General features: G+C 47.8%; 1 protein-coding gene across 3 annotated transcripts; it reads right to left on the bottom strand.

The window, feature by feature from the left end:
• Positions 1 to 4,993: 4,993 nt before the first annotated feature.
• On the bottom strand, positions 4,994 to 8,585 carry CE1H17orf97 (chromosome E1 C17orf97 homolog). Of its 3 annotated transcripts, none has more exons than XM_011289014.3 (2): positions 8,264 to 8,585; positions 4,994 to 5,560 (listed from the first exon to the last, which is right to left on the bottom strand). In XM_011289014.3, the coding sequence occupies exons 1-2, from the start codon at positions 8,478 to 8,480 to the stop codon at positions 5,097 to 5,099; spliced, it is 681 nt and encodes a 226-aa protein (XP_011287316.1). In that variant the 5' UTR covers positions 8,481 to 8,585; the 3' UTR covers positions 4,994 to 5,096. The 3 variants fall into 3 exon arrangements, 2 of the variants coding, with proteins under 2 accessions (XP_011287316.1, XP_019672933.1); XM_019817374.2 differs by having other exon boundaries at positions 4,994 to 5,557; positions 8,264 to 8,580; XR_002148956.3 differs by lacking the exon at positions 8,264 to 8,585 and adding an exon at positions 6,839 to 8,097 and having other exon boundaries at positions 5,425 to 5,557.
• Between the last annotated feature and the right edge of the window lie 8,014 nt (positions 8,586 to 16,599).

Raw genomic sequence — 16,599 nt, 5'->3', positions numbered from 1 at the left:
ATGACCTGAGCCAAAACCAAGAGTCAGATGCTTAACTGACTGAGTCACCCAGGCACCCCTAATAATATGATAAATCTTAGGAAGCCTTTTTGGTATACTTCCCAGAAATGCGAAAAATGAATGACCTTATTGATTAGGTAACAAATCATATTGCAAAAAAAACCGCCTCTTTTCAAAAAATTTTTAATGTTTTATTTATTTTTGAGAGAAAGAGAGAGAGAGAGAGAGAGAGAGAGAGAGAGAGACAGAGTGCGAGCAGGGGAGGGACAGAGAGAGAGGGAGACACAGAATCCGAAGCAGGCTCCAGGCTCTGAGCTGTCAGCACAGAGCCCGACGCGGGGCTCATACCCGTGAACCGTGAGATCATGACCTGAGCCGAAGTTAGACACTTAACTGACTGAGCCACCCAGGTGACCCTCAAAATTAAATTCTAATAATTTTGTTTTAGAGTATAATCACTACAAAGTGTTGTGTGCATAACACTACTTCCCAGAGTTCTTTCTATGGACCAAAAGGAGGTTCTGTGATCAAGTAAGTTTGGGAAGGCGTGCTGGGTGGCTCAGTCAGTTAAGCGTCCAACTCTTGGCTTCAGCTCAGGTCATCATCTCACAGTTCATGAGATCGAGTCCCACACTGGGCTCTTCTCAATGCCGACAGCATGGAGCCTGCTTAGGATTCTTTCTCTCTGTCTCTCTCTGCCCCTCTACTGCTCTCTCTCTCTCAAAATAAATGAATTAAACATTAAAAAAAAATAAGTTTGGGAAAATGAAAACCTGAAAATACCAAATATGTTCATTGCAGGGCTCTTTAGAACACCCACATTAGTGGGGCACCTGGGTGGCTCAGTTGGTTAAGCACCTGACTTCGGCTCAGGTCATGGTTTCACAGTTCATGGGTTTGAGCCCTTCATCAGGCTCTGTGCTGAGAGCTCAGAGCCTGGAGCCCGTTTCGGATTCTGTGTCTCCCTCTCTCCCCGCCCCTCCCCCACTAGCACTCTGTCTCTCTCTGTCTCAAAAATAAATAAATATCAAAACAAAACAAAACCGCTAGTGTTTAGAACACCTGCATTAGTCAGCTTTTGCTGCTTACCAGCCACAAAATCGCAGTGGCACACAGCAGCATTAATTTCTTGTGTAAAAGTTTATAGGCCTGATAGGGCAGTTCTGCCCAAGGTCAGGTGTTGAGTTCAGGTTCATTCCACTTGTCTCTGAAGCAGGCTAGAGAGATTATCTGGGGCACATTCTTCTCATGCAAGAGGTCAAAAGATCCCAGAGGAGCAAGTAGAAACATACAAAACCTCTTAAAGTTTGCACTAGGAACTGCCACCCAGTCACTTCCATGCATGTTCTATTGGCCAAAGCAAGTTGCATGGTCAAACCTAACATCAGTGGGTCAGGGAACCATACTTCCCCCGTGAATGTGGGAGGAGTAAATATTTGCTGTGCAATAAACTACCCTAGCCTTTGATATGTTAATGTGGGTGGAGAATCTTCAATAGGGAAAATCTAGTTTGCAGAATATTCTAAACTCATTGGACCAGAGGACCCATGAGCATTTCATGGACTAATGAAGGACTAAAAAACATAGCACTAATGTTTTTTGAAATGCACTTTAAGAAATGCTGGTATAAACCATGTATGACAATCAGAGTCCAGTCAGCAAGGCCCAAATCATACTGGATATTTCCAGCAGAGGGGATTTCATACAGAGGATTGATCACACAGGTGTCAGCAGGCTAAAAGAAGAAAAAGGGGACCCTGCAGTAACCCCAATTATCAGTAACTGTGTGGGGCAGTTCCCACTTGTAGATTGATCGAGAAATAGCACAAATTACCAATGCCATGATTTGCATACAGATCTCACAGGCACCGAAAGCATACTAAGGTAATATTAGGAAGAACTTCATGCCAATGAATTTGACAGCTTAGTTAAAAAGGGGAAATTCCTTTGACAAACTTATCTTACCGAATTGACACAATGAAATAGAAAATCTGAAGAAAAGATACATCAAACTCTCTCTATATAAACTTCTGTTCTTCAAAGACTCCTTTAAGAAAATAAAAGGTAATCCAGACAAAAAAAATTTTACATCTGACAAAGGATTTATATCCAGAATATACAAAGAGCTCCTACAAGTCAACACTGAAAGATGAACAACCCTGTTAAAAATGGGCGATGGGGGCACTTGGATGGTTCAGTCGGCCGAGCATCCAACTCTTGATTTCAGCTCAGGTCATGATCTCACGGTTTGTGGGTTCAAGCCCCACGTCGGGCTCTGCACTGGCGGTGTGGAGCCTGCTTGGGATTCTCTCTCTTTCTCTCTCTGCCCTTCCCCTGCTCACACGCTCTCTCTCTCTCTCTCTCAAAAATAAACATTAAAAATACATACGTATTTTTTAAATGGGCAAGGGACTTGAACAGACACTTCACAAAGGCAGATACATGGATGCGAAATGAGCACACGAAAAGGTGTTCAACATCATTAGATGTCAGGGAAATGCCAAATAAAACCACAACGAAATACCAGGAGATAGTTATCCAAGGGAAATGAAAACGTGTCCAAAAAGGAGCACACTCATGACAGTTTTATTCACAAGAGCCATATGAGGTAACTGCAATGTGTCCATTTCACAGCGACTGAAATGTGGCGTATATTCACAAGATGGAAAACCACTTCGTAATAAAAAGGTTCCAAGTTCCAAGTAGGCACTTTTTTGTTCGGCCCCAAGGCCCCCCAGACACCAGACTCTGAGACCCTGGCTTCACTCCTCCCACATTCCCTCTTGGCTGCACCCCCAGGAATTTGTTTTGTGGCTTCTTTGAATTGGCCAGCCACTGAGTCCCCATTTCTTTGTGAAGCTCGCCCTTTGATGAGGTGAGCTCTACACCAGTACCAGGCCGGTCTCTCCAACAGCTGCGGAGTTACCCCGGCCCAAAACATCATCGCCAAAACTCTTACTATGGATTGCGTGCTTCCCAGGGGGTGAGGCGCTATGCCAAATGCCCTAAGTAATTATTGCATGTGATTCTCACGGCACTGAGGTAGGTATCTGCGTCCCTCTTTCCAGATACGGTGACTCATGCTTGGAGAGGCCATTCCGTGTGCCCGAGGTGACACAGCCCACACATATAGTGGGAAAGAGAGAAATTCAGCTCTGACGTCAGAACTCATCATTTCTACCACTATGCCAGACTGTCTCATAGCAGAAAGGTGACCACAGGCCATCCCCACTCTCACCACCCACAGAAAGAAAGCTCTAATGCAAAGCGACCAAGACATCCTGAGGCCACAGACCCTTCCGTGCGCCGCACTCCCTCAGGCACACTGTGGCTGACCCGAAGACCATGGGAGGTGCAGCCCAGCTTTCCACCCTCTGCTGTCTTCACCTTGAGCACTGGGGTGTCGGGCAAGGTCCTGTGGCTGAGCATTAACACATGTCCCCTGTCCTTCTCCCCTTGGGGCCGCGCCAAAGCCCATGTTCCCTTCACGTGATTCCATGGTTGCCCTTCAACCTGGATGGCCACGCAGAGAGGGCCATTGCTGTCTGCTCGAGGGCCCCTGCCAGGGGGGCTCTCCAGGGGAGGACAGGCCTCTTCCAAACGTGAAAACTCGGTAAGCAGCCGTTTAAGGCAGGAAGAAGGCTGCTCGGTCAGCTGGGGCTAACAGGGACCAAGATGACCACTTGTGCTTAACTTTCAAAAAGGCATTGTGATGTTTTGTATTGGTTTTCAACTTTTCCTGAGTACACTGCAGGTCTTTAATTCCTCAGAAGGCAGGGACCTGATCTTAGACCTCCGCTCTGACCCTCTTGGGCCCTACACTATGCTGCATAGAAACTACCCTATCCCTTGGACCCCTCGCGAGGGCTGCATCTTTGTGCCTGAGGGTGATCCCCGTGCCCCCAACGGAAGTAGGCCTCAAGGCCCACACCTTTGGCAGGATGGAAATGACAGGAAATTAACACCCCCCCCCCGCCCCCCAGCACCACACCTCAGCCAATGCCTATGGGCAGTATAACAGCCCAGCTCCCTCACTCTCGGGCTGGATAAGCTCCAGTTACCCAGTATGGAAACTGGTTTAACAGTGTCCCTGGACTTTCCCTCCTGTGCCTTCTCTACTGACCTTTCCTTTACCCCCCCAAATAATCTAGTTGCATTGGGGTCTTTGTCTCGGGATCTGCTTCTGGAAAACCCAAACTAACCCAACACATGGCCCTCACTCAATAAATACTCGTGCGAGGGAAGGATATTAATTTAGGACAAGTAGCATAGTAAGGTCTTTTTAATCCTCCAGAACTTTGCTTAAAATCCCGTGTTAAGGGATTAGAGGACAATATATATATATATTTTTTAAGTGAGATAAAATTCGTATATAACATTACGGCGTTCCAGGTGTACATTATAATTCAGTATTTGCCCACACGACAAGGTGATCACCACCACAAGTGTGCTTACCAGCCATCACTGAGCAGTTGGGCCCCTTTACCCACTTCCCCCCTGCCCCCACCCCTTCCCCTCTGGCAACCAGCAATTTGCTCTCTGGGAGGACCATATTTAGAAGAGAAGCAATATTCCTTTTGAGCCTTCTCATAATTATCTCCCAGGGTTGGAGTTCTGGAACTCAGTTATTTTGACAACCACATCAGGGCAGGGAGTGTGTGTAATTTAAAAAAAAAAAAAAAAAAAGGCTCCAGGATATTTGAGGCACTTTTCTCGGGCCCAGAGAAGCATGCTGTGTTTTACCCACTAAATTAGCTTAAGATTTAGAACTGAGATCATCTACACACTTTCTCTTTCTGAGGGGAAGATGACAGACATCTGCGACGAGAAATTAAGAAAGAGATGCCAACTTGTCTGAGAAAGAAACAAAAAATCCTGAAGCAGCTCTGTCCATTATACTGCGGAGGTTAAGGGACTGCGGTTCCCCCCGGGGCGATTCGGACGCCCTGGTGGAAGGAGAGAGGCCGACCCGCCCGACACACCAGACATCCGCTTCCTTCCGACGGAGGTCCGATTTCTTTTTATTATTCTTTTCTAACGGGTAAACCTGTGGGGAGGACAACGCGCAAGCCGGTGGGTGTCCGGGGGGTGGATGGTCACTCTGGCAGAGCCAGGTCAGAATGTGTGACGGTGCCTCGGAAGAAGGGATCGGGGTGGTGGGCCTTCCTGCCGTCGGGGCCACCGTCTGTCTCCGGGAGGTAGGGTCGGCCCTCCGGGTCCTCCTCGGCGCACGGGTCAGGGTGGAGGCCCTTCAGGGCCAAGAGCCGGTACCGCTTCCTCCGGTTCAGTTTATATACGCGAATCCTTTCCTTCTCTGCCTCCGGGTCGGCGAGAATTCCATCCCAACGCAGGCTTTCGTTGACCTGCTTGGCGAGGTGCTCTTCTATTTCAGCGACAGAGCGGAGACTTCGAGTGGAGGAGTAAGGGGGCGTGGGCTTGCTTTCAGCTTTGTCCTGCTTGCGCTCTGGCCTCGGGCCGGGATCTTTGCGGGGACTTAAGATGTCGTGGAAGGATGAGGACAGCTGCTGATTCTTCAGGCCTCGACTCTGATGTTTATCTGCTGAGCAGATGAAAGGTGTTAACGAGTGTCAGCCTGCTGCCTGCCCTCCGCCTGCTCGGTTGCGATGCCCGAGTCACCAAAGATGTGAGGGGGTGGAGGCCCCTGGGGACCTAGAGCTCAGCTAGCCAAGCCCACCAACCTGTACACACGCACTGGCTCTATGCTTTCCGTCAGGTCATTTTGCGGGGAGGAGGAGCCATTTACTGAGCACATACTGTAGGCCAGGTCCTCTGGATAAAGTCTATCAGCCCTATTTTCCAGCTGAGGAAACTGAGACTCCAGAAGTCTTAACGGGGGCACCTGGGTGGCTCAGTCCGTTAAGCGTCCGACCCTTGATTTGGCTCTGGTCATGATCTCATGGTTTGTGAGTTCGAGCCCTGTATCGGGCTCTGTGCTGAGGGCACGGAACCTGCTCGGGATTCTCTCTCTCCCTCTCTCTCTGCCCCTCCCCTACTCGTGCTCTTTCTCTAAATAAATAAATAAATAAATAAATAAATAAATAAATAAATAAGAAAAAAAAGTCTGACTCAAGCAACGTCACATAGTGAGTGGCAGGACCAGGATTTGAACACAGGCCTGACTCCCAGTGCCCTGTTCTTTCCGCCATGCTCCACATGCACATCGAGTACCTTCCGCTTCCAGGAGTCTCTACCCCTAGTGCAGACTTCTTCGTGATGGGAGAAATGAGAACAACAGAGACGCTCCCTACATCTGATTGTGGAAAGCGCTATTATGCCAAGCCGGGAAATACTTCTGCTTCGTGGCTTGTGCTGATATTTCTTATATTAATAGCATTTCTGAATTGTAGAATACTCATATAAAATACTGTGAGTTATGGCTCTTTCATCAGCTCATCCTTCTACTTTTGGGGAGACAGAAATCCCTCCCAAAACAAGAGAAAATAAGAAAAAAAAATCCTGTCTGGGCATTTCTGTATCTTCCTACTCCCCCAAAACAACTCGGTGTCCCCTGCTGACAGTATGAGTTACATGCCATTACAACGTCTCGAGTCAGAAGCTAAGCCAAAAAGACAAGAAGTTTCCCAGTTTGGTTTTGGAGATACACGTGGGGCTTTTGGACCTAAACTGCAGAATTTCTTTCTTGCCTTTCTGTGAAGATTCCACCCGCAGGAGCCATTATAATCTTCCCGTGGCTCCCTCCCCCAAATACAAGGATGACATGGGGAAGGCTGCCGCTCCTTCTGCCCCCAGCTTGCCAGGGGGTACCAGCTCTGCAGGCCAATGGGCCAGGGCCCAGGAACTTGAACCAGGCACTAACCATGCTGCAGGTCAGGGCTGCTGTGCCAGGATCAAGGACGGTCCCCAGAGAGGGACCACGCAAGTGACAAAGGCAGGTGCATTCCATGTCACGGTTGCACTCTCCATAACGTGGGTGCTCAGTGCCTCTGTTGAGAAATCGGGGGGATGGGCGGTTCTGGGAGAGGAAATTTGTGAGATACAGGTAGCCCGTGGGATTGTGGCGTGTGTTGCTGTGTGTATGTATGTGAGGTGTCCATAATGCTGCAGAACCTGAGGGCATAGAGTCACATGCGTGCAGGAAGTGTCTGGGGTGGGGTGGGGTTTATGAATGTGTGTGTGTAGCAGAGGACCCATGTGTATGTGTAGACTGGGAAAGGCTGTGCCTGATGGGGTATCTGTACTTGAGTTTTATTTGGTGACTATAATGATATAAGGGGGTTGTTGTTGAGGGTGTTGGGGAGTATAAGAGTATGTAGCAGTGACTAGTGTGATGGTGTGTGTGTGGCTGATGGCTGGCCCTGGCAAGGGGGGGGGGGTGGGCAGAAGACAGTCTGTGCAGTAAAGATACTTTATATATATTTACAGGATGTCTAACATCTAGGGCAGGTGTCCTGAGCACATGAGACAGAAGGCAAAAGCCTGCGTTTCTGAGCATGTTGGTCACTAGTGTCTTAGTATTTTAGGATTGGGGAAAGTGTGTGTGTGTGTGTGTGTGTGTGTGTGTGTGTGTGTGTGTGTGTGAAGATGAGGGGATCTCTGCAGGAGGGCTTGAAATTTCTGTGGACAAGGCGGGGATATTTAAGATTCTGAGTTCCAGCTGAGGGATTAGGAAATTGAGAGGGTGTCTGTGCAAAGCTGAGTTGCTGTGTGGAGCTGGGACCCTCTGTGGGAATAATGCTATGTGGGGGGTCTCTGTGGGGTAGAGGGTCTCCAAGGCTGTAGAGAATTCTCCACGCAGGATTTGGGGTCTCTGTGGACACCTATGGTTTTTATGGGTGGGGCTGGGGCATCACTGTGTTGCGTTAAGTGGGAGGACCTCTGTTTGGGACTGGCGAGTTTCTGTTTCTGGTCTGAAGTGGTCCTGCAAGTAGATGAGGGATCTCTGTGAGGAGTGGGGAGAGGTGACCTTGGAGAAGAAACCCTGGCATGGGAGCGGCGCCTGGGTGGCTCAGTCGGTGAAGTGTCTGACTTCGGCTCAGGTCATGATCTCCGAGGTTGGAGGTTGGTGGATTCGAGCCCCACATCAGGCTCTGTGCTGTCAGCTCAGAGCCTGGAACCTGCTTCAGATTCTGTGTCTCCTCTCTCTGCCCCTCCTCCGCTCATGCTCTGTCTCATTCTGTCTCTCAAAAATAAACACATGTAAATTAAAACATTTTAAAAAAAGAAAGGAAGAAAGAAACTCTGGCACGGGAGCTGAGGCTGCCGCGCTAGCTGCGCCTCTTACCGTCCCCCTTGCCCGACCCTTTCGTCTTCTTCTTCTTCCTTTTCTTCTTCACCTTCTGTTTGCTCAGTTCTAAGGCGTTGCCTGCTATGGGGGGCAGTTTGGGTCTCTGCGAGCTCGCAGGGTCACCCTCTCGCTCCTCCTCCTCCTCCTCCTCCTCCTCGTCGTCCTCGCCCTCTTCGCCGTACCCGGATGCCCCGGCCCCACCGCGGCAGTCCATCCGCCCTCCCGGCCGCCACCTGCGCCTGGGGCAGCCCAAGACCCGCGGCCGCCGAACCCGCGGCCGCCGAACCCGCGGCCGCAGGAGCTAAGCGCCAGCCCAGGGCCACGCGTCTCCATGGCGACCGCCGCACATCGCGCGTGCGCAAGCAGGAAGCTGCCGCCCAGGGGCCGCCCGTGGGAGTAGGCGTGCGCATGCGCCTTTCAGTCTGTGTGAGACCTTGGCCCCGTCCGCGGTGAGTCCGGGAGGAGGAGAGAGATTTTAAAGCTCGGGCTGACGCACACGTTCACTTCTGTGCCTTTTAAAATGCTGTTGGTTGTCTACTAAATTTTTATCTCCCAGCTTCCAGTCTCGGTACGTCCCCCCGGGCCTTGCAAGCCCAACGCGTCTCAAACAAACCTGTTTCCCCATGGTTCTCCTGGAACAGAGCTGCTGGACGGGCAGAAACCTTCCCCGACATTCTCCCTGTGCCCTTACCTAGGCTGGACTCACGGTCACGCTTGGCACTTGAACTTCTGGACCTCCCACCTAAATGGTCTCTCTGCATCCAAACCCTCCTCACAAATTCTTTATCCGCAACCTGCTGTAATGAACTCTTCAAAACAATTGGCTAAATTTCACTCTCTTGCTTAAAACCCTCCAGGGGGCCCCCCATCACAATACCTAGCAAGACTGAACTTTAGGGGTGGCTCGGTCAGTTGAGCGACTGCCTTCGACTCAGGTCGTGATCTCATAGTTCCTGAGTTCGAGCCCCACATCAGGCTCTCTTGGCTCCCTGCTGTCAGCACAGGGATCCTCTGTCCCCTGCCTATGTCTGCTCCTCTCTCTCTCCCTTTCTCTCTCTCTCTCTCTCTCTCTCTCTCAAAAAAAGACTGAACTTTAGTGTGGCTTACGAGGCCTGGTGTGATCTGCTTTTCTTGCCGAGCGTATCCACCACAGGTTGTTTTCCAAAAACGAGTGCGTGAGTGTCTCTCATCCTCCTGTGCTCTTCTAGCCTCCTACCACTTCCACATCAAGAGACAGAGTCTAAGTCCATGCCCCTTCAATGTGGGTGGGTTGGTTGACTCACTTGGAACCCTTGGAATGGGAGGAAAGTGCGGCTGTGGCTTCTCGGCTAGGTAGTGCAGAGTAATCAGCAGCATCCATGTTAGCCTTGGAGACCTCAGCCCCCTGGAAGGAAGTCTGATACCTTGAGGCTGCCATGCTGGGAAGAAGCCCAAACTAGACCACATGGAGAGACGGTAAAACTATGTGAAGGGAGAGAGAGAGGCCCCAGCTGCTCCAGTCCCCCTTTTCCACATCCAGCCGTAGTCTCACTGCAACAGCCGACCGCCTCCCACCCCCAGCCCAGGCCAGCCTCACGAAGCCAACCCCATCCTGACTTCCTGACCCAAAGAAGTTGTAAGAGACAAAACGATTGTAATTGTCGACCAAACTAAGCTTTGGGGTAATAAGATATGCACCAATAGGTAACCGGCACATCAGTCTTTTTATTTTAGCCATTCTAGTGATGAGGTTTTGGGGTGATGGTGGGGGTGGTGGCGTTCGGAGCTGATGAGTCAGAAAGAATTCTTGAAGACTTCTTTGGTGAAAAAAAGGTGATTTTAGTAAAGCACGGGGACAGGACCCGCGGGCAGAAAGAGCTGTGCTGGTGTCGTGTAGAGTGACTGCTTATATACTATGGAATTGGGGGAGGTAAAGACAAAAGGGAGGCCTCCAGAGGGACTTTGATACACTAAAGAGGACGCCTAAGATGCTGAGGCCTTGCTGTTGTCTAGCTAAGGTTGTTTTCCCTCTAGTAAGACATTAACGTTAGGACGGTCAGGGCGTTCCTGGAGAAGTGTTCTACTCTGTATTTGCCTCGAGTGTTTGTCAACGGGCGGCAGGTTATAAGGAAATTTAATTTTACCTGCCATTTCCTTCTTGCCTTTGTTCCGACATCACTATGGAAGGGGGATGTTGGGGCTCCAGGAATCTGAGTCTACAGGTTTCTGGAGATGAGGCTACTGATAAGATTGCCTTTTTCTTGTAATTTACTGAGATATTTGCACACTGATGGAGACTCATGTCCTGCATGACTGTGATCTGTTTTCTTTCCTTTCCTTTGTCCTTGGGCAGCCGGGGTGCCTGAGGAATATCACGCACCTCCCACCTGGGGGGAGGGAGGTGCTAGCTTGTGCTTTGCCCTCAGCTTGCCTTATGGTCCCTCATCACTAGCGTGTATGAAGTTGTATTTCTCTGTGGTTGTAAATGCCATTTCCCTCAGAAGTAATTTTTTATTTTTTAAATGTTTTTCTTTATTTGGGGAGAGAGAGCGTGAGCAGGGGAGGGGCAGAGAGACAGAGGGAGACAGAGAGTCTCAAGCGGGCTCCGTGCTGTCAACACAGAGCCCGACTTGGGGCTGGAGCTCATAAACTGTGAGATCGTGACCTGAGCTGAAATCAAGAATCGGGTGCTTAACTGACTGAGCCACCCAGGAACCCCAGTGAGCACTTTTTAAACTGCTTATTGGCCATTTGTGTATCTTACTTTGTGAAAGTGTTTGTTGAAGTCCTTTCCCATTTTGTAATTGGAATGTTTATGTTTTTAGTGTCGATTTGTAAGAGTTCTTTACATGTCTTGGCTATAAATGCTTTCTCAGTTTGATGGCTGCAAAGACATTTTTCCAGGTCTGCAGCTTGTCAATTATTTTCTTGTTAGTGTCTTTTGATAAGCAGACATTATGGGGCACCTGTGTGGCTCAATGGGTTAAGTGTCCAACTTTGGATCAGGTCACGATCTCATGCTTCATGAATTTGAGCACCACATCAGGCTTTCTGCTGTCAGTGTGGAGCCTCCTTGGGATCCTCTGTCCCCCTCTCTCTGGCCCTCCCTGGCGTATGCTCTCTCTCTCTCTCTCTCTCTCTCTCTCTCAAAAATAAATAAACATTAAAAAAAAAAAAAAAGAAAGCATACATTTAAAATGCTGATGAAGCCATTTTATCAGTTTTTTTTTTTTCTTTTAATATCCTCCCCAAGGAGTCTTTCCTTACTCTTACTCCTTTTTTTTTTTTTTTTTCCTTTCCTTACTCCTAATCACAAAGATAGTCTTCTGTTTTCTTCAAGAAGCTTTATGGTTCCAGGGTTCATTTTTTTTCCAAATGGATTTCCAATATTTTCAGCAGTTTTCTTTTCTTTCTTTTTTTTTTTCCCAGCAATTTTCATTGAAGAGACACTTCTCTCCTCATTGACTTGACTTGGCATTTTTTTTTTTTTTTTTTTTTGTTAAATATCAACTAACGTATATGTATGAATCCATTTCTGGACTCTATTCTGTTCCATCAATCTATTTGTCTCTCCTCCCACTGATACCGCATTGTCCTGGTTATTGTAAGCTTTACAGCAAATGTCGATGTCAGGTCATGTATGTTTTCCAGCTCTGTTTGTTTTCAAGATTGTTTTGACTATTCCAGAGCTTTTGCTTTTCCATACACATTTTTAAATCATCTTGTCTATTTCCTTAAAACAGCCTGCTGGGATTTTGATGGGGATTGCATCAGATCTATCAGGTTTGGCATGGCACTCTTTTACTCAGTAATGACAGTCATTAGTACTGACCCACACACAGGCATGTGTGGACACATTACTCCTCTGTAAAGGACTGTTCTGTTGTTCTGTAGGTATGTCCTTAGTCCTCTCAGACACTGGCAAGCTCCCTAATGTGTCCAGCACAACTCTACATACCGAGTGTTTGGAATCTGCCTTTTGCCTGTCTGCTTTTGTCCCTAGGAGTTAAGTGAAATGTAAATGACAGAGATCCTTTGTGCAAATGATCACCTGCCAATAGAGACGTCAGGGTTGGCTTTCCAGGTACTCTGCCCTATTCCGCCTGGTGCTTGTAGACAGGTGCTTGGAAAGGCTGGCTTCTCTTCCTTTCCAAGAAAGGCTGGCATGTCTTCCTCTCAGCTGGTCCTCTGTGCCTGGATGTTCATCTGGCAGGAGGCAGCTTGACCATTTTGATTCTTGATTTTAGTGAAGGTTGCATAGAGGTTATGTTGAGCCAGCCAGTCAGCTTTGAAAGAGAAAATTCACATCCAGGAAAGGAACATACTGTTGTATAATCATAGAAAGCTCTTGCAAGTAGAGATTGGGGAAGTATATCCCAATTTGATTGCTGAGGAATCAGAGATGCAAAGTGACTTGCTCCATCTCTCTCTGTTAATTAGCCCCCATGTTGGGCCTGAAATTGTAACTGAACTAATGTGAGTTCCCTCCTTGGTGAGTTACAGGTAGAGACTACAGTACCAGCTCGAGGTGTCAGAGAAAGGAAACTTTGTTTGCAGCAAATAGGGAGATCAGGGGAATAAGTTCCAAAACTGTAACTTGGGAAGCTGTGACTTCCCAAGCACGAGTATGTGGGTTTCTTTTGTTTAGGGTGGGATGAATATTCAGAAAGAGGAGTTGTGTCATTGTAGGTAGAGGTGGGCATAAGGTCAGGGAAAAGTGCCTATGCACGCATTGTTCGTGATGTTAACGAAGTTCAGCTCCTTCCTGGGTGGATATTTTAGAATTACAATGAGGTAGAGACAACTGTTGGTTACTCCAGGGCCCATCTGCACAGTTGGGAGTCGTGGTTGAGCTCAGACTAGTCTGGGTGGTCAGGGCTGTCCTTTCAGTTTTTATCATGGGATGCTATACCCGTGGGATTTTTTTGCCTGAGTTAAAAGACAAGCTGGAAATTGAGTGCCTCGTTCAATCAGTACAGCATGTGACTCTTGATCTTGGGGTCTTGGGTTTGAGCCCCATGTTGGAGCTAGAGTTTACTTAAAGAAAAATAAGCTGGAGAGAAGACTTAAGGAAATGTGGGACAAAGGTGAGTGGGTACATGCAAGGGTCAGGTCTTGGGGTCTTGCTGGTGACAAAATCCACATTCCTCGTTCTATATCTCTTGCAGGAGATCAGTTGATTTTACAATGATGTTCACTGACCAACAGAAGAGATGATAGTATTTTCATTACTTGTTCCAGCTTCCTTGTTTATACTTTCTTCTTGTGGTCTCAGTGGCTGGTATTGTTTTGAGCAGTTAAGAGCTGAGCTTCCTTTACAAGGGTCAAGTTTTCCCTTTGGCCAGCCCTGATGTGGGCATGCCTTGGAGAGCTTGGGACTTTATCCCTTCCTGCTACCCGCTTAGCCGGGTCCCTCCAGCTGGCTGGGCTGATGGTTCCCACTCTCTGCTCTGCCCTGCCCAGCCCACTTTCTCCATGCTGTTAGTTTTTTCCCCCAAGGCCACTAGGCAGTTTCTACTCTTCAGCCGCACCGGCCTTAGACTTGGGCAAGTGGAGACCCTGCCCTGGGTCTTGTACTTCACAGGACCCTGTTCTGACTCTCCTCCAGCTGTCTCCCTAAAGGGCAGGAAGTCTGTGGAATTAAGTGGTTCTGCTAACCTCGTCCCTCTCCCCCATCCTTTTATTTATTTATTTATTTATTTATTTATTTATTTATTTATTTATTTTTTAGTTTATTTATTTTGAAAGAGAGACAGCATGCATGTAAGGGAGGGGGAGAGAGAGAATCCAAAGCAGGCTCTGCACTGTCAACACAGAGCCTGACGCGGGGCTCCAACCCACGAACCGTGAGATCATGACCTGAGTCAAAACCAAGAGTCAGATGCTCAGCCAACTAAGCCATCCAGGTGCCCTCCCCCACCCTTTTAGCCCATCATCTGAGTCCCCGGCACCTTGGACTTTATTGCCTAAATGGCCCCAGCCCACGTGTAGGGGCTATCTGGACCTCTTCCCTGGCCCTATCCTCCCGAGTAGCTCTAGGCCAAGGGCAGCATAGATGGAAACTCCTAAGCTGACTGAGGTGTCCAGACCTATGCATTCAAGGACCTTGTCAGTGCAGGATGGAGCCGGGAATGGGAAGAAGAGTGGGCAGACCACGGGCTGGGTGCAGAACCCCAAAGGCCCTGAGATTTTAAATTTAAATCTAGCTTTCCAGATTGTTATGAAGGTAAGAAATAGTGCATATTTTATTTAACAGTATGTTCATTTAATTTATAACTTTTAATATTTAGACATATGGTATGTGGGCCTCCATTTCCACTCTTGCCCCGGGCTTTACAACTGTTAAGAGCAGGTCTGCTCTCTTCTTTCCTCCTTTTATAACCCACTCTGACCGCTTCCTGGTATTCACTTGTTAAATAACAAAAATTCAACTGAATAAATGTGAAGAACTAATTGGTTTTATTAATCTATTTGTGAATTGGACAGCATCCCATTTAGTAAGTAGATGTCTACTGAGCTGAGCTAAAGAAAAGAAAAGTTTTTAAATGCAGACAGAGGGAGGGAAAAAGGAGAAAGAGAAAGGAAGAGAAGGGAAGGAAGGAAGGAGGGAGGGAGGGAGGGAAGGAAGGAAGGAAGAAAATTATTAGCAAGAAACGCATTGTTTAGGCAAGATTGCCCTCCTAAGGCGGGAGGAAGGGGTCTATCAGTATATTTCCTAGTACTGACCAGGAAGTTCCATGTGGCCTGGTTAAAAGCTACATTCCTGGGGGGTTGAAACTGCAGTTAGGTTAGGTATTAAGTCTTGGTTAGCTGACTTGGCCTAAGTGACACCATTTTGGACCTGTGGTTTTCTTTTTTACACGCTTCATACCTCATGTTATCTAAAAAAAAAAAAAAAAAATTAGAGGAAAAACCCTACAACCAGTTATATAAATTGCCCTGTATCCATATGGTGGAGTCCCTGGGAGCTTCTGAAACAGAATGAGGCAGTTTGATTTAGGCTGATTTGGGACAGAGGCCAAGAGAGTGCTCACGGAGAAGTGCAGAGCAGCATAAATGGTTTGCTAACACCTGTTACCCCCGCCCTCACTTCCCGTAAGCCCCACTGAGCTCCTTGCTGCTTCTTCAACATGCTGAGACCTGTCAGCTCAGGTCTTTACACATGCTGCCCCCGGAACATTCTTGCTCTAGATGTCCTGCCTTTATTCCAAAGGGTACCAGAAGAAGCCACCCACAAATAGATCTCTTTAGAATATGGTTTATTTTGAGCCAAAGGCCATTGAGAACTAGCAGACACAGGAAAAGCCCTAAAAAGCTCTTGTAAAGGAAATTGACATTTATAAAAGAAATTTAAGTTTGTAGAGAGGTCTCCCTCTCCCATTCCAGAAGTGAACTCTTAATTCAGAGAAGTCACTGGCTGACATAGACATAACAGACCTTACTAGGCAACCCTTGCTTACCGGACTTCTCCTGGTCACCTTCCCATACTCCCTCCCACACAGAAGCCCCAAAGCCCCTTTCCTGTGTTTAGCCTCAGATGGTATATAAGTCTCAAGCACCTGGACCCTCCTGAGTCACATTTTTTCTATGTAAACTCTGATGTGCACCTAATTAAAACTTTTATTCTCTTGTTAACCTGTCTTCTATCAGTTTAATTCACAGGTCCTGGCTACCAAATCTTGGAGGATAGAAAGAAAAAGATGTTTCGTCCTCTACAATTCAAATATTACCTTATCAGGAAAGCCTTTCCTGACTGCTGTCCCTGAGGGTCCTTTATTTTCTTTCAGAGCACTTACTGCCCTTTGACATATACATCTAGTTGTTTATTTGTGCCTCCTCTGTCTGTCTCTGCTAGAACATGAGCTGGGAGCTTTGTTTTGTTCACTGCTGGACCTCCAAAACCTGAAACAGTGCTTTGCATACAACAAGCACTCAGTAACTACTTATCAGGGGGCCTTGGCTGGCTCAGTTGGGGAAGTGTACGACTCCCATCTTGGGGTTGTGGGTTCAAACCCCACATTGGGTGTAGAGATCAGTAAAAATAAACAAACTTAAAAAAAATAGGGGCACCTGGGTGGCTCAGTTGGTTGAGTGTCTAACTCTTGATTTTGCCTCAGGTCACGATCTCACAGTTCCAAGATTGAGCCCCAAGTCGGGCGCTGTGCCGACAGCATGGAGCCTGCTTGGGATTCTCCCTCTCCCTCTCCCTCTCTGCTTTTCCTCCTACTGGTGTGCATGCACACTCTCTATCTCTCAAAATAAATAAATAAACTTAAAAAAAAACCAGGTAAAGTGGTTGTCTCTTTGAAAGGGGGGAAAAGACAGTTTCACCGTATTTTCTTTTGTGATGCTTG

The sequence above is a fragment of the Felis catus genome, chromosome E1 (genome assembly GCF_018350175.1).
Source record: "Felis catus isolate Fca126 chromosome E1, F.catus_Fca126_mat1.0, whole genome shotgun sequence".
NCBI classification, from domain to species: domain Eukaryota; kingdom Metazoa; phylum Chordata; class Mammalia; order Carnivora; family Felidae; genus Felis; species Felis catus.
This window is presented reverse-complemented; position numbering and strand designations above follow the sequence as displayed.